This window comes from Gigantopelta aegis, chromosome 6, assembly GCF_016097555.1.
Source record: "Gigantopelta aegis isolate Gae_Host chromosome 6, Gae_host_genome, whole genome shotgun sequence".
Taxonomy (NCBI): domain Eukaryota; kingdom Metazoa; phylum Mollusca; class Gastropoda; order Neomphalida; family Peltospiridae; genus Gigantopelta; species Gigantopelta aegis.
This window is the reverse complement of record NC_054704.1, coordinates 19,454,665-19,480,747: the sequence shown is the minus strand read 5'-3', so window position 1 is coordinate 19,480,747 and position 26,083 is coordinate 19,454,665. Positions and strand designations below refer to the sequence as shown.

Genomic DNA, 26,083 nt, shown 5'->3' with positions numbered 1-26,083 from the left:
TACTAATGGAAAAATGTAGTGGGTTTCCTCTATGCCTGTCAAAATTACCAAATGTTTGACATTCAATAGCCGATGATTAATAAATCAATGTGCTCTAGTGGTGTCGTTATACAAAACAAACAATCATTACATCCCTTTCATTTGTGAGCTGTTAGAGCTTGTAAACTTAGTAACAACTGATAAATGGTTTAACTTTCTAAAGCCCATGTTATTGTTAAACATGACACTGGCTCTCCTTAAAATAATAATAATAATGATAATAATTTTATTACATGGGTGGCATACTACATGTATAGTAAGGAATACAAACCACATGAGAATACAGATAAGATAACATCTATCCGTGGTGCAGTATAATGTTTACACCTATTCTGAAAACAGTACAACTTATTTGAAAACAAGGCTAGGAATTTTCAAAGCTATCTTGGCACTATGAAATCGTAAAACCATCATAGGCCATGACATCACTAAAGCATATGCCATAGTGATATTATAGCTTACGGTGGTTTTACAATTTCGTAGTGCCAAGATAGCTTTGAAAATATGGGCCCTGCTTATTATTTGACAGAAACAAGATGGCTGCCATTCATTGGTCTTTCCGACTACTGTTCAGCCTTAAAGAATCAGTAAAAAATACATGAATATTTTTCGGTCTTATACTCGTAGATTCATGTTAGTTATATGACAAATGAATGGTTAATATATTGGACCATAAAGACTACATTTCAAAATGTTCAATTTACATTAGGTTAAGCAGCCACCAAAAGGAATCATCAAATGGTGTCCTTTTAATACAGGTGGCTCTTAATACAGGTCAGTTTGTACTGTACCGACTGATTTGGGAGAATAGAAAGATGGCCTCTGAAGACAGATGGCTGCTTGAACAGGTTCGACTGTATTTCATTCTTCCTGAAATGGAGGTCGACTAGAAGCCTGGAATCCACAGACCATGTGTGTGATTCAATATGTTGACCATGTTCTACCTCAGGGTAAACTGCACAACACTTTATCAATAAAACATGAGCTTCTTTCATTCTGTCATGTGTCTGAATCAGAGAAATTGCTCAACAGCTTCTGGATGCTTTCATCATCAGAATCTGAGTAAACCTCTTTCAACTGTTCATCGTTTGTGTCCATCTTTTCATCACGACCTTCTGATTTTTGCTTTTTCAATGTTGATAATGCCATGATGAACTCCATGGCATATTTATTGTGGTCACAGCTGTAAGCAAAAGTTAAACATAATAAATAATACGAAATACATTTCAGTAATGACAATATTTTATCAAACATATTCTACTCGGCCTAAAACTTAAAAATTCATATTCAACATATTAAATTAAGGAAAGGTTTTACATTAAACACAAATTACTGACCATTAGAAATGACTTAATAGTTTAATAGTGTGTGTGGAGGGGGGGGGGGAAGGGGGGCAGCGACACAATCTTGTGGTGTGAATGGAAAAGTTATTTTTAGATGATCTCAAACACTTTTTTTTTTAACAGATAGTAGAGCTAACAAATTTATGCAAATTGCATGTCTATGTCGACCCACCAATGTTGCTATGAGCCTGCACACAGCATAAACACATCAGACTTATCATTCACTTACAGCTTTCCAATATCTTCATATTTTCTTGTAATATTTTTCTGCAAGTTTCGGATAGTCGCCATGACTAACTGGGATCTCTGTTTCAACTTTGGACCATGAGCTGTCAACAGAGTCTTAATCCACATGAGGTAGAACTCAATGTGGGCAGATGACTCAATCTGATTGGCTACAAAACTCAACAGCTTATCTACATAATTCTCCGGCAGATTCCGACAGATGACATCCACTGAAAACGAAAATAAAACAGAAATTATTATTACATTTTAACTGTTAAAACTAATATCACATGGGGGAAGCAAACGGTACCACAATTATTTTATGCTCAATGGGTCTGCTACATTTTTTTTTCTAAGCATGTTTTGATCAAATAAAATTTTATTTTGGGGTTGAAGTGTATACAACATAATTGCTTCCCAACCATGTCATCTGTTTCTGAGGATAATAAACAGAAATTAAATAAATAAAAAACCCAACAAAAATAAAGTCATTGTATTCGTCTGCTGAACACTTCCAAATTTGGTTGTATGTACATATCTACACCCAACTCATTCCTCTTAGATCCATGCCTGCATAGTACTAGTATTTAGTTGAATTTGATGCTCTTAATCAATTTATATTCACATTAAGCAATTTATTAAACGTGCTAATAACATCATTTATTTGGAACAATATGGATAATAAGTGACGACATACGATCAGAGACTGGGATGGATTCAATAATCTCCTGAATAACATGTTCCTCATTCAGCCTGAAACTCATCAGCAATGCTTTAGGGTATTCTCCCTTGTTGAGCGTCTTTCTCACACTGGCTGGAGTAATCTCAGTGTCCAGCTCAAACGGGTCAAACACGAGACTCTGATCCAGAGAGTAAATAAGCAAACCTTCTGTTGTCGTGGCAGCCCAAGACCTTCCTAGAAAACAACAACAACAATCAGTTAAAAGGCAAAATAAACAATTCTTCATCATCATTTTAGGAATAAAGCGCTCACTTGATGTGTGTCTGTTTAGGATTGATCCCCATCAGTGGACACATTAGGCTATTTTTTGTTCCAGCCAGTACACCACGACTGGTTTATCAAAGGTCGTGGTATGTGCTATCCTGTCTGTGAGATGGTGCATATAAAAGATCCCTTGCTACTAATGGAAAAATGTGGTAGGTTTCCTCTCTGAGACAATATGTCAAAATTACCAAATGTTTGACATCAAATAGCCGATGATTAATAAATCAATGTGCTCTAGTGGTGTCATTAAACAAAACAAACTTTAACTTTTTAACACTCTAGACCAAATTTCCAATTATCAGCACATTTTAAACTATGACTATTTGGTGACACTTGGATCTAAATACTGAGATGAAACCTACAGCTACTCCTACTACACAATAGTGAATGATCTCTTATACATAGGCCCATTGGGTTATTTCTCGCTCCAGCCAGTGCACCACGACTGGTACATCAAAGGCTGCACAACAGTGAATGATCTCTTATACATAGGCCCATTGGGTTATTTCTCGCTATAGCCAGTGCACCACAACTGGTACATCAAAGGCTGCACAACAGTGAATGATCTCTTATCCATAGGCCCATTGGGTTATTTCTCGCTCCAGCCAGTGCACCACGACTGGTACATCAAAGGCTGCACAACAGTGAATGATCTCTTATACATAGGCCCATTGGGTTATTTCTCGCTCCAGCCAGTGCACCACGACTGGTACATCAAAGGCTGCACAACAGTGAATGATCTCTTATACATAGGCCCATTGGGTTATTTCTCGCTCCAGCCAGTGCACCACGACTGGTACATCAAAGGCTGCACAACAGTGAATGATCTCTTATACATAGGCCCATTGGGTTATTTCTCGCTATAGCCAGTGCACCACGACTGGTACATCAAAGGCTGCACAACAGTGAATGATCTCTTATACATAGGCCCATTGGGTTATTTCTCGCTCCAGCCAGTGCACCACGACTGGTACATCAAAGGCTGCACAACAGTGAATGATCTCTTATACATAGATCTCTTATACATAGGCCCATTGGGTTATTTCTCCGAATAGCCAGTGCACCACAACTGGTACATCAAAGGCTGCACAACAGTGAATGATCTCTTATACATAGGCCCATTGGGTTATTTCTCGCCCCAGCCAGTGCACCACAACTGATACATCAAAGGCTGTACAACAGTGAATGATCTCTTATACATAGGACCATTGGGTTATTTCTCGCTCCAGCCAGTGCACCACGACTGGTACATCAAAGGCTGCACAACAGTGAATGATCTCTTATACATAGGCCCATTGGGTTATTTCTCGCTCCAGCCAGTGCACCACGACTGGTACATCAAAGGCTGCACAACAGTGAATGATCTCTTATACATAGGCCCATTGGGTTATTTCTCGCTCCAGCCAGTGCACCATAACTGGTACATCAAAGGCTGCACAACAGTGAATGATCTCTTATACATAGATCTCTTATACATAGGCCCATTGGGTTATTTCTCCGAATAGCCAGTGCACCACAACTGGTACATCAAAGGCTGCACAACAGTGAATGATCTCTTATACATAGGCCCATTGGGTTATTTCTCGCCCCAGCCAGTGCACCACAACTGATACATCAAAGGCTGTACAACAGTGAATGATCTCTTATACATAGGACCATTGGGTTATTTCTCGCTCCAGCCAGTGCACCACGACTGGTACATCAAAGGCTGCACAACAGTGAATGATCTCTTATACATAGGCCCATTGGGTTATTTCTCGCTCCAGCCAGTGCACCACGACTGGTACATCAAAGGCTGCACAACAGTGAATGATCTCTTATACATAGGCCCATTGGGTTATTTCTCGCTCCAGCCAGTGCACCATAACTGGTACATCAAAGGCTGCACAACAGTGAATGATCTCTTATACATAGATCTCTTATACATAGGCCCATTGGGTTATTTCTCCGAATAGCCAGTGCACCACAACTGGTACATCAAAGGCTGCACAACAGTGAATGATCTCTTATACATAGGCCCATTGGGTTATTTCTCGCCCCAGCCAGTGCACCACAACTGATACATCAAAGGCTGTACAACAGTGAATGATCTCTTATACATAGGACCATTGGGTTATTTCTCGCTCCAGCCAGTGCACCACGACTGGTACATCAAAGGCTGCACAACAGTGAATGATCTCTTATACATAGGCTGGTACATCAAAGGCTGTGGTATGTGCTATCCTGTCTATGGGATGGTGCATATAAAAGTTCCCTTGCTGCTAATCGAAAAGAACTCATGTATGACATTCCCAGCACCTACCTACCTGTTGGAGAAAATTGAACTGTTGTCACTCGGACTTCCGGCTTCCAATGACGAGAACACATGTATGACATTCCCAGCAACTACGTACCTGTTGGAGAAAACTGAACTGTCGTGATACGGACTTCTGGCTTCCAGTGACGAGAACTCATGTCGCCTTTCCTTACTCCCGGAAGACTAATCGTCTTCCCATCATCCCCTTCTCCCTGGTCAACCAAAGACAGATTGCCCCACTCCGTCATTTTCCTTTTGTCTAACAACTCCTAAAATGTAGCCAGAGAAATAAATAATTAAACTAGGATTGTCTAACAAGCAACACATTTTTTATTATCAAAAAATGTATGTAACAAACACATACATATTATTTCAATGCTCTGGTAGTGAACATGAGTATAAACATATTTTATTATCAAAATATGTATTTAACAAACACATACACATTATGTCAATGATCTGGTAGCAGACATGGGTACAAACATATTTTTGGATGAAAATAATAAGTGTATGTATAATGCATAAAATAATAAACCATTTGTGATCCCAAAACCTATACTATTTAATACAAGACAAGAATTCCACAGAATTAAATGTCTTGCCTACCATAAACTTATTTGGTGCACTCATGGCTGCATCCTTAGATGTTTATCTCAAAACATATAAAAAAGAATTACCAATTTAAATTTTTTTAAATTCAAATTTTAATTTAAGACATTCAAAAATGTATAAACATGAATTAAAATGAAAGATGCAACTATAAAGCAAGTGAAAAATGGCCCTAAATGAAAAAACTTAACAATGAAGCTCAGAGAGAGAAAATTGACAATTTCACTGCAAAAGTAATCCCTATATGAAATGATTTAAGTTAGTCAAGGCAAGACAAAATGGAAGACAAACGAAGGTAAACAATAACAGAAGTCATTACTGCTCAATACCAATTAGCTGACTGACAACAGATCTCCCCAGAGAATAAGAAATGAAAAGAAAGAAATGTTTTATTTAATGACGCACTCTCAACACATTTTATTTAAGGTTATATAGCATCAGACATATGGTTAAGGACCACACGGATATTGAGAGAGGAAACCCACTATCGCCACTTCATGGGCTACTCTTTTCGATTAGCAGCAAGGGATCTTTTATATGCACCATCCCACAGACAGGGTAGTACATACCACAGCCTTTGTCGTGGTGCACTGGCTGGAACAAGAAATAGCCCAATGGGCCCACCGACAGGGATTGATCCCACACAGACTGTGCATCAAACGAGCGCTTTACCACTGGGCTACGTCCCGCCCCCAGAAAGTAAGAATGCAAAAGAAGTTCCACTAAAAGACAAATACCAACCAGCATTCCACTAAAAGACAAATACCAACCAGCATTCCATCAAAAGACAAATACCAACCAGCATTCCATCAAAAGACAAATACCAACCAGCATTCCATCAAAAGACAAATACCAACCAGCATTACACTAAAAGACAAATACCAACCAGCATTCCACTAAAAGACACATACCAACCAGCATTCCACTAAAAGACAAATACCAACCAGCATTCCACTAAAAGACAAATACCAACCAGCATTCCATCAAAAGACAAATACCAACCAGCATTCCACTAAAAGACAAATACCAACCAGCATTCCATCAAAAGACAAATACCAACCAGCATTCCATCAAAAGACAAATACCAATCAGCATTCCATCAAAAGACAAATACCAACCAGCATTCCACTAAAAGACAAATACCAACCAGCATTCCATCAAAAGACAAATACCAACCAGCATTCCATCAAAAGACAAATACCAACCAGCATTCCATCAAAAGACAAATACCAACCAGCATTCCAAAAAGACAAATACCAACCAGCATTCCACTAAAAGACAAATACCAACCAGCATTCCATCAAAAGACAAATACCAACCAGCATTCCACCAAATACCAACCAGCATTCCACTAAAAGACAAATACCAACCAGCATTCCATCAAAAGACAAATACCAACCAGCATTCCACTAAAAGACAAATACCAACCAGCATTCCATCAAAAGACAAATACCAACCAGCATTCCACTAAAAGACAAATACCAACCAGCATTCCATCAAAAGACAAATACCAACCAGCATTCCACTAAAAGACAAATACCAACCAGCATTCCACTAAAAGACAAATACCAACCAGCATTCCACTAAAAGACAAATACCAACCAGCATTCCATCAAAAGACAAATACCAACCAGCATTCCATCAAAAGACAAATACCAACCAGCATTCCACTAAAAGACAAATACCAACCAGCATTCCATCAAAAGACAAATACCAACCAGCATTCCACTAAAAGACAAATACCAACCAGCATTCCATCAAAAGACAAATACCAACCAGCATTCCACTAAAAGACAAATACCAACCAGCATTCCATCAAAAGACAAATACCAACCAGCATTCCATCAAAAGACAAATACCAACCAGCATTCCATCAAAAGACAAATACCAACCAGCATTCCACTAAAAGACAAATACCAACCAGCATTCCATCAAAAGACAAATACCAACCAGCATTCCACTAAAAGACAAATACCAACCAGCATTCCACTAAAAGACAAATACCAACCAGCATTCCACTAAAAGACAAATACCAACCAGCATTCCACTAAAAGACAAATACCAACCAGCATTCCACTAAAAAACAAATACCAACCAGCATTCCATCAAAAGACAAATACCAACCAGCATTCCACTAAAAGACAAATACCAACCAGCATTCCATCAAAAGACAAATACCAACCAGCATCCCACTAAAAGACAAATACCAACCAGCATTCCATCAAAAGACAAATACCAACCAGCATTCCATCAAAAGACAAATACCAATCAGCATTCCATCAAAAGACAAATACCAACCAGCATTCCACTAAAAGACAAATACCAACCAGCATTCCATCAAAAGACAAATACCAAACAGCATTCCACTAAAAGACAAATACCAACCAGCATTCCATCAAAAGACAAATACCAACCAGCATTCCATCAAAAGACAAATACCAACCAGCATTCCACTAAAAGACAAATACCAACCAGCATTCCATCAAAAGACAAATACCAACCAGCATTCCATCAAAAGACAAATACCAACCAGCATTCCACTAAAAGACAAATACCAACCAGCATTCCATCAAAAGACAAATACCAACCAGCATTCCACTAAAAGACAAATACCAACCAGCATTCCACTAAAAGACAAATGCCAACCAGCATTCCACTAAAAGACAAATACCAACCAGCATTCCATCAAAAGACAAATACCAACCAGCATTCCATCAAAAGACAAATACCAACCAGCATTCCACTAAAAGACAAATACCAACCAGCATTCCATCAAAAGACAAATACCAACCAGCATTCCACTAAAAGACAAATACCAACCAGCATTCCATCAAAAGACAAATACCAACCAGCATTCCACTAAAAGACAAATACCAACCAGCATTCCATCAAAAGACAAATACCAACCAGCATTCCATCAAAAGACAAATACCAACCAGCATTCCATCAAAAGACAAATACCAACCAGCATTCCACTAAAAGACAAATACCAACCAGCATTCCACTAAAAGACAAATACCAACCAGCATTCCACTAAAAGACAAATACCAACCAGCATTCCACTAAAAGACAAATACCAACCAGCATTCCACTAAAAGACAAATACCAACCAGCATTCCATCAAAAGACAAATACCAACCAGCATTCCACTAAAAGACAAATACCAACCAGCATTCCACTAAAAGACAAATACCAACCAGCATTCCACTAAAAGACAAATACCAACCAGCATTCCACTAAAAAACAAATACCAACCAGCATTCCATCAAAAGACAAATACCAACCAGCATTCCACTAAAAGACAAATACCAACCAGCATTCCATCAAAAGACAAATACCAACCAGCATTCCACTAAAAGACAAATACCAACCAGCATTCCATCAAAAGACAAATACCAACCAGCATTCCATCAAAAGACAAATTGCAGGAGATCTCAAACTTCTTCATGAGTATTTGGTCCGCCACAGAGTATATACAAACATTCTTTGACCGACCGGCAGCCAGAATACACTTGCCATCTGCACTGTAACAGATGGTGCTGAATGCTCTAAAATAAAGAACAAAACACTGAATTAATAACGTTATTTTAGACTTTCATTTATCAGAGTTAAATCGGGGCACAATATTTCATGTCAACTGTTTTTCTGTTCATGTGTTGGTTACACAGCTTTAAATTAATGCAAACTGCCAGTATGTTGTGTGTTGAATGGTTACACATTTTGAAATTAAATGTTGCAAAATTCAAAAGATAACTAATTTCAATACAAGTGTGAGACAGCACAAATGTAACTGAACAATTGGTTACCTGGGAAAAAATCATGTCGCTTACCTAAGATTTTGAAATATTGTCGCATGAATATATAATGCTAAACATCATCCACATATTTGTATTACTACAAAAGTGTCCGAGACAAGTTAGACGCAGGAGATGTGAAAGATAAAATCACACAATATTTTGGACAGATTACAATAATTTTCTTAGGTTTTTTTTACTGCATAACCATTTGAAAGAACATAAATATATAAGCATTATTTTTCAGGGTTTTTTTTAATTCATTAATATATAATTCACAAAAGGAATAATATAGTAAAACAGTTTGTGACTGTTATAAATTGATAATTTCACACACACACACCCAAAAACAATTCCCATAATTACAAACAACAAAACATGCATATAATTTTTTTTTAATCCTTGTCACGATTGATTTTCTCTAATGACATCTCTTTTTCTAAAATAATATCTGTATTTCATTGAACAGAATCCATTTTTTTAATAGTGAATAAATCATACAAAAGCAGATTTTTATGTAAATTTATATTTCACAGCTTTTTAAAACTTAATACTTACAGTGTATTAAAGACGTTTCAATAGAATAATGTATATTTGTACCGGTATATGTTGTAAACAGCTTTATGAGCTTACTTCCCAAATGATGACTTCTTAGCAGTGATTTTATCCGTTTCCTTCCTCGACAAGCCGAGATCGTGTCGACCCTCGACAGAACCCATCTGTACGGCCGTGTGTGGGTTCCAGAAACTGATTGTCGAGTCCAGTGTAGCCACAGCTAATTCTTGTCCATCGGGACGGAACGTGACAGCCAAAACTAAATCATAAATGTTACTAGCATTAGAAATTTAGCAACAAGTGACACCTTTATAAATATCTTGGATTGTCACCAATGACAGGCTATTGAAGATGGAGGCACTTTGAGGATATGAAGGTAATGAGATTTTAGCCATTTATTTTTAAAACATGAATTACGCAGAATTAAATGTCTTGCCTTCAATAAACTTTCATGGTACACTGCTATGAACATCCACAGAAGAAACTATAAAGCTAGTTTCTAAGAAACTGACCTAAACTAGGGTCTCAACAAGTACTTTGAGTACTCGGGCATGGGCCGAGTCTAGGTAGATTCATGTCTGTTTACTTGACTCGAATAACTGTGAAAGTAAAAGCACTCTCATTTAATTATATTTTTTCTACCAGTTACATTATGAGACATAGAGGTATAAAAGTGTGGCATTATTTTGCATCCATGTTGAGCACTGGAATTAAGATGCAAAATGCTATTTTACTTTATTCCTTAGTCTCATTGTCATTTAGTGTAAGTGTCAGGTAATCGGGTCTGGGTCGAGTTTGACCCTTGAGTACTCGAGTCCAATATTTTGAACTCGTGGAGATGCTAAACACAAACCTTTAACGGTAAACTTTAATGCAAAGGTTGAAGCCATCACTCTATTAGAAAATACCTAAATTTTGTATATTTAAAAATGGTTAATGGGTATAATGCATAGAAGCTTATTTTCGTACTAAAGTGACAACAAAAAACCCCTTTTTAAGATTAAACATAATTAAAGAATTAATATCATGCTTTAAGAATATCTCACCATCAGTAATCAGTGACAGAGATTCTTTCGCCCCTTTGGCTTCAAACACATCCCACAATTTGACAGTTTTATCCCAGGAACCACTGGCCAAAATGGCTGAAACTGGACTGAAACAGAGGGAACTGATTGGTCCTTCGTGTCCAGTTAAAACCTGAAATTCAACAAAAAGGGAAATCATTCTACAACTAATTACCACATGTTAATGCAACATATTTCCATAGTGAACTATAAGTTCAACCAATATTTTATCAAATATGCCACTGCCACATAATTATAAAGAAATCAAAGCTCTAGAGATGCAATCACCAGGCTTGTCAAAACAAGCTGGCAACTGATGAATTTCAATTACACTGCACATGAATTTCATTATTTAAGAAGGTACTTAATATAACTATCTACTTTGGATAAGTGACCCACCTATTTTGAAACATAATCAACCCTCTGAATCAGTAGCTGTATATTTTATGAAATTATCTCAAAATATGGTGCATACCTCCAGGAGTCTTCCGGTCTTCATTGACCACACAAATATCTCAAACGTATCCAGACCCCCAGCACACACTATCTCTCCACTGTTGTCACTAGCTAGACACGAAAACTGAGCTGGTCTCGGAGATGTGAAAGTACGGAAGTTACGATACCTAAACAATATGTAAACATAACTCAATAATTCAATTCATTCACAATTTTTTTATCATTAGTTGAATAAAATTAATTGTCAAGTAATTTCTTTTACCTAAGGAGGCATCTAACAACATTCAATAAGCACTAACTAATTTTTTTTATTAATAATAACACAGTACATAATTCAATTCATTCCCAAATTTTTTTAACATTAGTTCAATAAAATTAATTGTCAAGTAACTTCTTGTACCTAAGGAGGCATCTAACAACATTCAATAAGCACTATTATTTTTTTTTATTATTGCTATCTCAAATTTAGGATGTGAATGTACCAGCTTTTAGCAGAAAGCTACTATGAGCAAAGGACAAAGAGAAAAAACCCAGCTTTCTGAAAGTGCAAAAACACAAATAATTTTCATCTCCGTTTTGTGCAATCAGTCAGAAGTCTGCTACAATATTTTAATGCAGGCCACATAAAGCCATCATGATAATAAATTAAGTTTCATCCGTCTTTTTTTTTTTTAATGGGGCATAGGGGGATGGGGGGTAAAATATGTACACACATCAAGCAAAAATATAATTTTTTGGCAAACACACACCCCCGTTCCTCAAAAAAAAAGGGAAGAAAATCTAGTATTTATTTTATAATGGCCTAATCATCATAATATTCTAAACTGTATCTTCTAAGACTAAGAGAAAGATAAACGAGGTTAACCTGTTCAGGTCAAATGCTCGAACAGTGCCATCTAGGGAAGAAGACAGAACAACTTGTCCATTCTGATTGAAGGTAACTCCAGTTATCCCCCCTTGATGTTCATTAAACGTCACAAAACAGAATCCACTGCTCATGTTCCATACTTTAACCTAAACAAACAGAAAAGAAATATAGTTAATTAAACTATCATGATAACATTTATTTCTATATTCAACCACTAAAAAACTGTAACCTAAATCTATCTTTAACTAGATTATTGCTACTGTAACCTCTTCACAACTTATAAATATACATTTATCCCAAATAGCATCTTACCAGGCATTCTGAAATGCCCCCAAATTCAAATTCAAATTCAAATTCAAATTGCATACTGCCATGGTTGCCATTGGTAACTTATAAGAATTTTTATCTGACCAGTAAATTTGTGTACTTTAATTCTAACTAGAATTAATGTACAAGGTATTATTGTGCTTGAAATGTGAGTGGAACTAAGACAGCCAAGGAAGCTTCCCGTTTTATCTGAAACAAGCAACTTAAGCTCCCAATTAAGGATGAGGTACTCCTAAATGTTGATTAAAAGCTTGCAGTTAGCTGTCATCATGTAGTTTGGTGGACTCTTTAACTTGACTCTACGTAAACCAAATGTTTAGAAATCTCACGTCATCTTTACTAGACCAAAAAGACTGACAAGAGATCTGTGTGTGTGTATCCCAATGAAGGCAAACTCATTTTATATAAATGAAATAATAAATATATATATACATTATTATATAACCATTATATATATTTTTCTCCCAAAAGCTTGTCAAATGAAAATGAAAATCAGCAAATAATTAAATGCAGAAAGCTAGATAAGGATTTTTTAATATTAAATCATCATCAGAATGTTTGACACCCCAGCACAAAAATACACATGGCATGGTACGTACAAAATGTCGGGGTTGGGAAGACCTGATACAACCATCTTAAAATCACTTAGTTATATAAAAGTTTGATAAGCAGTCGACATGTGACCGTCACCTTGCCATCATCGCCTCCGGTAGCAATGTTGTGACCGTCCGGTGAGTACGCGAGACTGGACATGTTGTTGAAGTGACCCTGCTGTTTTAGAACGTACGTCTCACTCTGCCACTCCCACACCAACAGCTGACCTAGGCCAGAACACGCCAGGGCTATCCAGTCTCCCGTGTCATTGATGTCTATTGTCGCAATACACTGGTCGGAAATACTGAAACAACAGGGATATTTGGCTTTAAAATCTCAACACATTTGAAACTCCATCTATAAAAGATACAGGATCTTCTTGAGCTAGATAAAGAGGGTTGTTCTAAACTTAAACGGGCACTGTTTGATGTGGGTAGGGATTCGGGGGGGGGGGGGGGGGGGGGGGGGTTTACAACTGTCATCCTCCAGCACATCTAGTTATAGCCATGAAAGGAAAATTGGAAACCCCCATGTTGATAGATATGTGTAAGTCATAACTAGCTGCAAAATAATAATTTTCAAGTTAAGTAAATACTAAACAATGTATACTTGGAATCTTTCTTTGCATTTTTTTCCTAAAATAATGAAAGAGAATGTATTAATGAAATGAGATAACCAAATGCAATGTCGTTTTTTTTCCCATTAATCTGCCAATATTTAGAGTACCAGTACCTGAAACTCTTACCTGAGGGAATGAATGAGATTGAATTCTGGCATCTCATGAAGAAAAAAAGCTCCGTCTTCAAAGCCCGTGACAAGTATGTGTGTGTTCTTATGGTAGGCCGTGCTTGATACCAGGGCATGCGTCCCACTGTCGCCGCGGAATGACTGTTTACTAAAACACACACAACAACTCTCAGGATCATTGTACAAGCAAGCACCAACAAGAAAAGGAATATTTGTCGAACAACACATCTGAACATTTTAAACAGCAGCTATTTGGTATCTAACATGGTTATTTTGACTACAACAACTAAAACCCAACACAAACAGTATAGTACATACCATAATCTTTGCTAAACCACTCATGAAGCACTAATTGAGATAAGAAAAGGTGATCAATTGCACGACCGATCTCACCTCAAGCTAATGTTCTACAGTTGAGAATGCAATGCAAAACAAATCTTAAATTGGTTACTATACCAAGATTTCCCACTTTCTCCACCACAATATCCAGATATCCAGAAAACACCCTAAATGAGTGATTTATAGTATTTTTCTATAATCTATATTATTAATGTATTTAAAGCATTGAACATTCCGTGCTTTATTATTTTGTGTAACCTCCTAAAACATTCCCATCTCTGAATGGAATTTTAAAAACATCATCAATATAATGTTCTACAGTTTTATTTAAAAATAATGACAACATAATATTTAAAGAATTATAAAATTACTTGAGTATTTTTCTGTTGTAAAGGATTTTGTTTTCGGTCTTTTCCTCTTTCACATCTACAAAAAGAAGAAAATATATTAACATTATTTTTCACTCAATTTCTTTATGAGAAAAAATCCATTAATTTAATAAATTAAAGACTTTTGTTCTGAGTATGTAAAAATATTCTTTGGAATCTAAATTATTTTAACAGAATATTTTGTCTTGAGTGTTCAGTTCAGCTGATAAAATGTTGCACTCAAACATTTTCACAAAGCCTCATTATCTTTTGAACAAAATAATCTTACAGACATTATGTGGATACTCACCACCATGCAAAACATTTTAAAAGACTGAGTATATGTTATTCTTAACACAAGCTGCCAAGAATTGGATTATTAAAATGCAGTTTTCATAAGAAATAAGTTTCTGTTACTAGAGAGGTATCACAAGGGCAGGATAACAATATTATACCAACCTCCCCACTTCCTCCCCAAAAAGACAACAACAAAAAATAATTTAAAAAATCATATTAATCACTATAATTCAATTATTTTATTATGCATAATTGGTTAAAATAAACAATGCTTTAAATACCAAAGAACATATGTCTTACACAGCCAGGACTGTACCTAGCTTTAAATTACAAGCATGGAAGCAAAAACCCACACCAAACAAAGCCCATGGCACGGTAATAATGGTATTCTCCAACAACACAAACATGTGAACTAACTCCACTATATCAGGTATCCAAAGACATTTGAACCCCATATATCTGTGTTCTTGTAAATAATTGCAATTACGTGTGCTACAGACTGTAAAAAAAATGGTTAAGAAATGTATTCGCAGGGCTTCTAGAATTTAAACAAATCCACTAACCATGGGATCAGTGATTAAAAAAAGTTACTAGCCACGATTAAATATTCACTAGCCCTACTTTACTTTTAGTTAATACAATTTTACTAAATAATAGTAATAATCAGATATGTCACCTAAAGAGGGAGATAGAGTTTAAAAACACTAACATTGGGGTGGGGTCAGGATATTCATATTTACAAAATAGATTTAACTACAACATCTGACAATTTTGTTTTTCACTAGCCGTTGGGCATTGCAATAGTATTTATTTACTAGCCCAACATTGAATATCACTAGTCACGGGAGTGGGACTACCACAATATAGAAACCCTGTAGTATTCGCAACTCATTTCATTAATGTCTTTTACCGTGTGTTTTCTTTTTCTTCTGAGATGGCTCTTCTGTTCCACCCGATTCCTCCATTTCATCAGGATCTGTAAGGACTTTCTCCTTGTGTGGTATCAAACCATCAAGACTCGTATCACACTCCCATACCGACACGTGGCCATTCTCGCCAATCGAATACATCTTTACATCAATGAAGGAATAAACCTGGTAAAACTTCACTTACAAGGGGAAACAAGTCGTAATGCATGAAAATAAAAACAGCCACACTTATCATGTCACAGATTTATGCTTGTCAAAATTTAGTTACATGGTAAAATCTGGTAAGGTAAAATCATATACCACGCCAGTTAATGTGCATCAATATGGTGTTGGTAGATATTTGAGGCAGTTAAAAGGCAGGGATGTGAAAATAATAAGTTGGGTGTTTTTGTCGCCCATTAACAAACCAAGGCATGACTCCATATTTTCAATAAGATAAAAGTGTTTTTTGCAACCCTCGAACAGACTATAAAGACACATGAAATAGCAGGGCTTACCGTAACAATGGTAATGGACATAGCTGTGTTATGTTATTATTACTTATTGAAAATTTTTTACTGAAGGCAAACTCAAAATTGACATTGATTGAAAAAAATTAAAAAAATTAAGGATACATTTAGAGAATCCTTCTCAAAGAAAGCGCCAACTACACAGTGAGTCTGACCCCCGACTGAATACACAATCAGATTGGTAAACCTCTGAGCACCATACACTCTCGTGTTCATGTCCTTGGAGCCAACACAGAATGCTCTGAAAATAAAATGTTAACAAGATATCAGTATACACAACACAAATTACTTGTATGTTAAAAACATATATTTTAGATTCTAGTCATATAAATAAGAAACATGGACTGTATCGAAACATATTGAATATTTTAGGTAGTACTAAACCAAATAACTTCTGGTTGGGTGAAAGTTTGAGGTGCACCCATCTGTGATTGGTGATAAATGTGAGTGTTGGTTGTAAAAAAAAAGAGAAGAGTTTCATCTGAGCAAAAGATTTATGCAATTTTATTTCATCTAGCACCACTGTGTCAAGTAGCCTTGTGCTTGAAACATTTATGGAGTACCTGTAAAAAAAAAAGTACTCAAATTTTGTGTGGAACTAGGATAGTCATAGATGATATCCGTTATTTCTGAAATGAGCAGCTTCACCCCCCAATGTTTTCTGATTCACTTTAAGGGTGAGGGGTGGTAGTATTTATATCTGTGGTATATATGTTGATTGATATGCTGCAGGTAGGAGTTTTAGCCACACGTTACTATGGTCGCCTATGGGAGTTGATTTGGTGGTATACACTCTCTGTACAAAAGTATCTGTCATCAGATTCATTAGGGGTGGGACATAGTCCAGCAATCAAGTACTCAGCCACACGTTACTATGGTCGCCTATGGGAGTTGATTTGGTGGTATACACTCTCTGTACAAAAGTATCTGTCATCAGATTCATTAGGGGTGGGACATAGTCCAGCAATCAAGTACTCAGCCACACGTTACTATGGTCGCCTATGGGAGTTGATTTGGTGGTATACACTCTCTGTACAAAAGTATCTGTCATCAGATTCATTAGGGGTGGGACATAGTCCAGCAATCAAGTGCTCAGCCACACGTTACTATGGTCGCCTATGGGAGTTGATTTGGTGGTATACACTCTCTGTACAAAAGTATCTGTCATCAGATTCATTAGGGGTGGGACATAGCCCAGCAATCAAGTGCTCGCCTGATGCACGATTAGTCTGGGATTGATCCCAATTGGTGGGCCCATTGGGCTATTTTTTATTTTAGCCATTGCTCCACAACTGGTGTAACAAAGCCCATGGTATGTACTATACAGTCTGTGGGATGCTGCATATAAAACATCCCTTGCTGCTAATCAGAAAGATATAGCCCATACTGACGGCTTTCTCTTTCATTATCTGTGTGGTCCTTAACCATCTGTCCGACCCCATATAACTGTAATTAAAATGTCTTGATTGCGCTGTTAAATAAAACATTCCTTTCTTCTTGACATTAATTGTTCACCTGGAGTCCGAGGTCCAGTCTATACACACTGTGTCATCAAGAGCTCCGAAGAAGGTTTTGTACAACACAAAAGGATTGAACTCCCGTGTTTTGCCCGGTGCATGGAACACCAATACTTTGTTCTCCTTAGTCACAGCAAACTTTCTGCAAAAAGAATCATAATGGAAAATGATCAGAAAAATCATTAAATATTGTAGTAATGTTTTTTGTTTTTGTTTTAACGACAACACTAGAGCACACTGATTTATTAATTTATTGGATGTCAAACTTTTCATAATTTTGACAGTCTTAGAGAGGAACCCACTACATTTTTCCAAGGGATCTTTTAGATACACCATCCCACAGACAAGATAGCACATACCACAGCCTTTGCACTGATAGGGATTGATCCTAGGCTGACTGCACATCAAAAGAGTGCTTTACCACTGGGCTATTTTAAACAATGTATTACATATTCACATGGACTGTTTTTACTACTACACAAGTTTTTAGCATACTGAAGCAATAACAAGTTTGTTAAAGAACGTTATAGTAACAAACTGTCAGTTTTTATTTTCTAAAACTAGCATATTCCTTGGCATTTTGTATTAAAATCTTGTCAATTAACGAAGGCAATCGGCAGTATAATGGAGATTGCCCAGTATTTAAAATTTTCCACACCTTTTATTTTGCTGTGGAACTTTCTATTCTTGTCACTTTTCTGAGTTACTTATTTATTTTTGTAATACTGACACCTCTCTTACACGTTATCTGCAAAACTGTCGTGGAAAATACCACAGGGACTAGTTTTTCACGGAATATTTTGTCCAATTTCTTAATTGTGAGGGTTGCAGTATTTTGTGATAATTAAAAATCATGAAAACAGTGTGAATTTATTACTTCTAAATATATAGCGCTATACTTGAAACAATAAAAGCTGGAAAAAAAGAGAGAGAAAAACATTCTGCGGAATGAAATGTCTCACGTAACTGATTTGGCAAAAAAAAAAAGAGGTAATTTGTGATATAATATTCCGGATTAATTTTTTTTCTTTAAAAAAAAACAAAAAAACAAAAAAAACTAAAAACTATACAATAAAAACAAAATTAACAACTTTAACAAATTTTAACTAACAGAGTTGGATATTCATTATGTTAAATATAGTTTATAAAAAATAGAGCTAAACATGAAAACTTAATATTTATGCTAAACACAAAAGCTGACACTATCACATCCATTGTAACATTACCTGTATCTTACTTTATTTTAATTTTAAAAAAGGTCCTTCTTTAGATCATCTCCAAACAGGGCCTTGTTGTTCAACGCATGGGTCAGCATAATATTTTGCTTTCAAATATTTTTGTACAAATAGAAAAATTAATGTTTTATTACAGATTAGTAGTGTTTGGATAAAGTGCTCCTACTGGCAGCAGCTAGTGGGAATTTCCCTATTGGTAGAGAACTGGACTCTCGTATTGAGAGTCCGTGGTTCGAATACCCTCAGTGGAGGTTGATTTTTATCTGTTACATGAATACCGTAAATTGTTCTAAATGAAGTTTCAACACATCTCTTCAGTCGCTATTAAATATCCGATTTTGAACATTTCTCTTTACTAATAGTTAAGGTAACTAATGTTTTAACAACTGACCGAGGAATTTCAAACCACATTAAAAATCCACTTACGTTCCATCAGGACTGAATTTGATGGTGTGCACTGGTCTGTGAAAATGATATAAACTAATAACGGTCTTGCTAATCAGACTGCACAGCATCGCTTCTCCTTCTGAAAAGAAAACAAACACAAACAAACTGTCATGTATTAAAAACCTTTTAAACACTATGGGCCACACAAACAAACTGTCATGTATTAAAAACCTTTTAGACACTATGGGCCACACAAACAAACTGTCACGTATTAAAAACCTTTTAAACACTATGGGCCACACAAACAAACTGTCATGTATTAAAAACCTTTTAAACACTATGGGCCACACAAACAAACTGTCATGTATTAAAAACCTTTTAAACACTATGGGCCACATTACAGGGCTCACACTGGAACAAATATTGATTTAGCCAATTTTCAGATATAACTTTCATTGTAATGTTAGTTAGCCAAAGACTACATTTTGAAGCAACTTTGTATAAAAATTAACAATTTGTTAATTTGGCAGTGGCCAAGGTGAGCCCTTAATTTCTGATGCCAGTTTTTCTTAAACAAGGGTGTTTAAGCAATGCAAATGTGCGTAGGACAAAAGTTATTATATTTATTACAAATTATGAATGGTGTCAGTTACTTATGTTCATTTATAAATAAGGTCTCCACAAAATGTTTTACACAACACTAGGGTTTTTTTTAAATGTCAAGGATTAATTTAATACAGAAAAAGGTTGATTAAAAAAATGGAAGATGTTTTGTGGAATTTGAATAATAATAGGTTAAAAAATTAACTAACAACAAAATAATAAAGCATTTTTTAAAAACCTAATATCTTAAAGAAATAATTGAATTTATTATTAAGTATTAAATGTTTGGAATTTAAAATACTTGTATAAATACTCAGTGCTATAAAATTAATGTACTAATAAATAATAGCAATAAAAGTTATGAAAGATTACTTCATCTCAGTTGAAGATGTAGTAAAATACTATCTACAGAGATGTTTATACAGACACAGGAACTGGGAAGGGGAGGAGATGGGGGACTGCCCCAGTCTCACTTGAGGATGAAAATATAGATCTTTTGTTCCTACTCTATATAAATTAAGATAAAAATCTGGCTTGTGCCCCCTGCTAAAGACTGCCCCCTCGCTAGAAACTGAACTAATATCATTCCTATGGGCATGGAATATAAATACATAAATGGTACTTGTAAAGCATATCTTTGTGTAACAAAGTGATGAAACAATAATGTGTGTAATAAAACAGAGTATAAGACAACTTTAAAAACCTTCATTAACAAGAATCAAGGTGTAGCCATCGGGAGAAAGTGCCATGCAGGCGATGTTGAGTCGGCTTTCAACGGGGAGAGTTTCTGACTTGTTACTGAAACAGACATCACCATTTGTAGCATACAGCAGTTAAATGAAACAAACATGTTCATGTGTATTATCAGCATAATACATAACAATAGTGTATAGACTAACATGTAACAAACATTTTGAGCTTTAAATTAAGCTGTTAAGAGGTTTTGTGTTTGAGAAATTTGATAATAACACTGTACAGGTAATTTATTTATCAATAAGGTAGGTTAAACATGCATGTGATCTTACGGTGACCTTCCTCTCACATCATCCATCAATCTTGGTAAAGGTATTAAGATGAAGTTAAAAATTTATTTTGTTTAACAACACCACTTGAGCACATTGATTTATCAATCATCTGCTATTGGATGTCAAACCTTTAGGAATTTTTTACTCAGTCTTAGAATAAAGCTGTTACATTTTTCCATTAGCAGCAAACAATCTTTTATATGTACTTTCCTTTAGACAGGACAGCACATTCCAAAACCTTTGATATACCAGTCATGGTGCACTGGCTGGGTGGGGAAAACCCCCAAACACAGAATGGGTTCACTGAGGTGGTTTGATCCTGTGACACATACTACTACATGAGCTGGATGATGCTTCCTAGGTATCAAGATAAAATGCACCACTACGTGTACCTGTACAAATGATATGATCAAATATCTGTTAAGGACTGCTCTACAATTGTTATAATGTAAAATTTTGTGGGTTTTTTTACATACAAACACAATGATTTTTACACACAAAAACTCAAATAAATTAACACTTTTAAGCATGTATTTTTAATATAAACATAATGCATTCTACAACCAATTCCCTCGAGCTTTGAAGGCCCCTAAATCTGGTATTAATATGTAGTACTTTTTGAGATCAAATACTGTGACTCGATTTCCAACTGGACTGATGACACTATTGCCATCTGGTGTAAAAGTGACATTTCCTTTTCGATACACAGACCCCAGAAGGTTGGAAAACTGAAATGTAAAAAATAATAATAAAATAAGCAGGGCTAGCAATGGAAAAATCAATCTGTAAAATTATCTAGGAAACTTAAAAAAAATTGCAGAAACCACCCCAACAAAATATTAATATTACTGAGTTGTGAAGGGGCCATCCATAAACATGCCTAGAGGGAGGGGGTTTCAATCATTACATATGAGTAGTGTATTGTGGGGGGAGGTATTTTCTGACAGAGTACATTTTTTTAATTGGTTTAAAAGGTATACAATTCAAGCTCTTTATTTTATCCTTTGTACAAAGGAGAGGGGTGGGGTAATGATCAACTGTACAAAACATGGGAAAAGGGGGTTTAAACAAAATCCAAGATTTTCTATATGCATACTTTATGGATGGCCCAAAGCCTGTTCTCATAAGATTTATTTATTACAAAAAAAACCCGAAATGTCAAACTCAAAGTCCACGAACAGTACTTTAACATGTGCTATATTCTTTTTTTATAGCATCACACACACACAACTAGACACCACTTAACTAATTTTAATTAAACACCAAGTACAAAGTATCTTCTAGACAGCAATGTTACCATCATACCGATCTTCACGATATTAGGTGACAAATGTAACCAACCAGAACTACATACAATGTAACGTACAGGGCCAAATTTACAAAGTCTGTTTATGTATTTAAATGTGTGTAACTACAAATATTTACAATGCTTAAACACATGTATTTAAGAAAAACAGGCTACGTCAATTCAGCCCATTGTTTCCACTGCTACAACTGGTTATTATAAATGAAATGCAACAGAATTTCAGGGCGCACAAATTGGAAATGTGTAATCCATTAACAATGTAAAATTCCATATTATGAAAATAGGTGATAGGGAAAGAAGAAAGGTGTTTGATTTTACAAAATATCGGGTTTTTTTGTACAATGTTGCTGAATGACCTGGAATGGGGCAGCATGTCCAAATGCACCCTAAAACATATTTAACGCATGTTGTTGCACGCTGTGTGACAATTGCAGGAAATCGGCATGAAATGGTCAGATTTTGGCGAATCAGGAAAAGATTGGGGTAGTGATTTAAAGCTGCAATGCTCACAATGATGCCTCATTTCCATTTCAATGTAGATGAGTTACGAGATGCCAAGACTAAGCCTGTCGAATCAAAACATTGAATCGCAGTCAGCAGTTGCAAACCACATGAACGTCCATCAGAGCACCATTTCATGTCTCTGGGACAGGTACCAGCTGTTTCAATCACCTGAAGACCGGCCTAGAAGTGGAAGACCTCACATAACAACTGCAGCACAAGATCGCTACATCCAGGTTCTGTACTTGCGTCACCAAACTGCCACAACAATGAACACTGCTGGACGCATACCTGGTTTGAGAAGGATGTCTGCACAAATCATTTGGAACTGGCTTCGAGAAGCTGATTTACGGGATAGGAGACCATATGTTGGCCACGTCCTGCGACGTCAACATCGACATTTACGTGTTCGCTGGTGCACAAATGTACAGGGGTGGAACATGGGAAACTGGCAGCGAGTATGGTTCAGTGACAAGTCACGTTTCCTTTTACAGCAACATGATGGACGACAACGTGTTTACAGATGCTGCAATAAACATTTTGCCAACAACTACATCGCCCAAGTTGACAGATTCGGTGGAGGGAGTGTCATGATGTGGAGAGCCATCTCATACACCGGCAGAAGTGAACTTGTGTTCGTACAAGGCAACCTGACAGCTGTACGCTACCGGGATGAAATTCTTCGCCGTCACATGCTTCTCATTTTGGATCGACAGAGAGAACTCTTTCAGCAGGACAATGCCAGGCCACACACGGCACATGTAACAATGGATTTCCTACAGAATCAGAACATTAATGTGCTGCCATAGCCATCAAGATCGCCAGATCTCAACCCCATTGAACATATATGGGATGAACTGGACAGACGTGTACGCCAGCGTGACCCGAAGCCTCAGACGCTTCCGTAACTGTCACATGCACTGCAGGAAGAATGGGCTAGGATTCCGCATGCCCGGATTCAGAGACTCATTCAATCTATGCCAAGGAGATGTCCAATCTAATTAAAATTAGCTCCACTAATACATGTGGATCTAACAGCAGCCAGTTGGAGCTCATGTCCACCAATCAAAACCTTACTTGCAGAATCATGCCAGTGATTTGAAAATAATTTGAAAACATTCCGAAATATATATTATCCTGAGGGCATACAACATGTTTCGTGTGAATTACGAATGCCTTATTTAGACCAGTAGAACTAATTTTAATCAGATTGCTAACAACACTGCGTAGACTCCAATGTCCAAGTAACATTTCGTCTGTAAATAATAATTTAAATATTGACCAATCACACTTCACCTTTTATAACTAAAAATATCGGGCGAGTATTTTAGTGACCGCAGTACAGCGAACAATACCAATACGTATGGGATGGGTTATCAGTCTTCAGTTGGTCTATAAAAAAAATCTGTGTGGTCCTTAACCATATGTCTGACGCCATATAACCGTAAATAAAATGTGTTGAGTGCGTCGTTAAATAAAACACTTCTCTCTTTCTGACATCGCCAGTGGCTGTGTCCGCGGCAGAAGGGGGCTTATCAAGTATGATGGGGACAATTTGATAGACATAGTCTATTATAGTTATAATATTGTAATTATAATAGGGAATGGGACAATTAAATTAAATTTATGATTATTGTATATACAAATTTATTTATGACGCTATTTTTGAATGAGCTCTCAAAATTAATAATAATAATATATACCGGTATATATAGTTTGTGGAGAGTATAGCTGAAGAGTTGAAGAAAGGATTCATGGCTGTACAAAGAGGTAAAGGGTTGAAGAGCAGTTGAGTAGAGGTTAGGAGAAGATTGTAATAATGTATATGGTATATACTGAAAGATGTTTTTGTTATGTAACGAATAAAGATAATCTCGACGTTTTGACTTGTCTGGTATATAGCCTATTGTTTCTTTTTACCCATTCATTTACACCTGGCCTCTGTAGTGAAGTAAGTAACAATACACGCTCAACACTATTAATGCAGTTTCACAGGTTCATTCAGTTTGCACCTAAAACAAATCTGACTTATTTCAAGTTGATAGTCATCATAGTGCCACTAAAATTTAATTTGTTTCATATACTAGTAGATCACCACAAAACGAAAATAACTGACCATTTCAATGGCTAAAAAATAACATTTTTAGATTTATTGGTCTAAATGTTTGGATTGACGTAGGTAAATTAAAAATGTTTTCCTATTTTTGTGTGAAATTTAGAAAACAATCAGCTCGCAGATAAATAACGTATAGTAAATTCCATAGTGGAAAGGACTACACTCTACAGAATGTGACAACAGTCGTGGGGCCAAAATTGATGGGCCAAAACCTCTGAGGCCGATGGTAACCAGTCAATTCGTACCATAGTCATTTCGTACCCAATTTTACCATTTTATACCCAAGTCATTTCGTACCCTGGTCATTTCGTACCATAGTTATTTGTTCATTTCGTACCATGGTTATTTCTTACCATGTCTGTTTGGTCATTTCGTACCTCAATCATTTATTGTGCAGCTTAGTTCACTGATAGATAGTAAAATTTTGAATTACTGATTTAAAAAATAAACATTAGGCTAATGCAGGGGGGGGGGGGGGGGAGTGAGTCTCGTATCATATGAAATGATCATCAGTGGCAATATACATATATATATGTTCATTTAAACCTTTTCTCACTTTACAAGGTATGTTTACACGTCAACGTTTATTCGTCAACAATAAAAATAAGTGGCATACCATGACAAAAATAAGATACAGAGTACGAAACCATTATAGTACTAAATGACCAAACATTATGATACGAGATGGTAAAAAGTACGTACGAAATGACCAAAGCACTATGGTACGAAACGACTATGGTACGAAAATACAAAAAACTATGGTACGAAATGACTTTCAACACTTTGGTACGAAATGACTAGTAACCAGGCCGATTATGTAGCGGGGTCGAATTGTCTCATAACCCATTAGTCTCTATTACAATACTTTTTATTTTTCAACTTACTTTGTAGGAAAATTTCATTATTGGATTAAATGTTTACGTTAATAATGTCAAGCTGTCTTTACAGAAAAATCACACACACGTGCTTCCGGTTTCCCCATGTTTTTGCTATACCTACGTAAATGTTACAAGTATTTTCATTGGCCA

General features: G+C 36.2%; 1 protein-coding gene across 1 annotated transcript; it reads right to left on the bottom strand.

The window, feature by feature from the left end:
- On the bottom strand, nucleotides 1–26,033 carry LOC121375368 (periodic tryptophan protein 2 homolog). Its single transcript, XM_041502787.1, has 19 exons — nucleotides 25,940–26,033; nucleotides 21,748–21,860; nucleotides 20,811–20,905; nucleotides 19,544–19,643; nucleotides 17,881–18,024; nucleotides 16,471–16,606; nucleotides 15,838–15,997; nucleotides 14,634–14,688; nucleotides 13,922–14,071; nucleotides 13,273–13,480; nucleotides 12,253–12,401; nucleotides 11,407–11,554; nucleotides 10,914–11,064; nucleotides 9,946–10,126; nucleotides 8,919–9,066; nucleotides 5,007–5,178; nucleotides 2,305–2,523; nucleotides 1,612–1,837; nucleotides 1–1,222 (listed from the first exon to the last, which is right to left on the bottom strand). Exons 1-19 carry the CDS (start codon nucleotides 25,955–25,957, stop codon nucleotides 1,039–1,041), a joined length of 2,757 nt encoding a protein of 918 aa, XP_041358721.1. The 5' UTR covers nucleotides 25,958–26,033; the 3' UTR covers nucleotides 1–1,038.
- Between the last annotated feature and the right edge of the window lie 50 nt (nucleotides 26,034–26,083).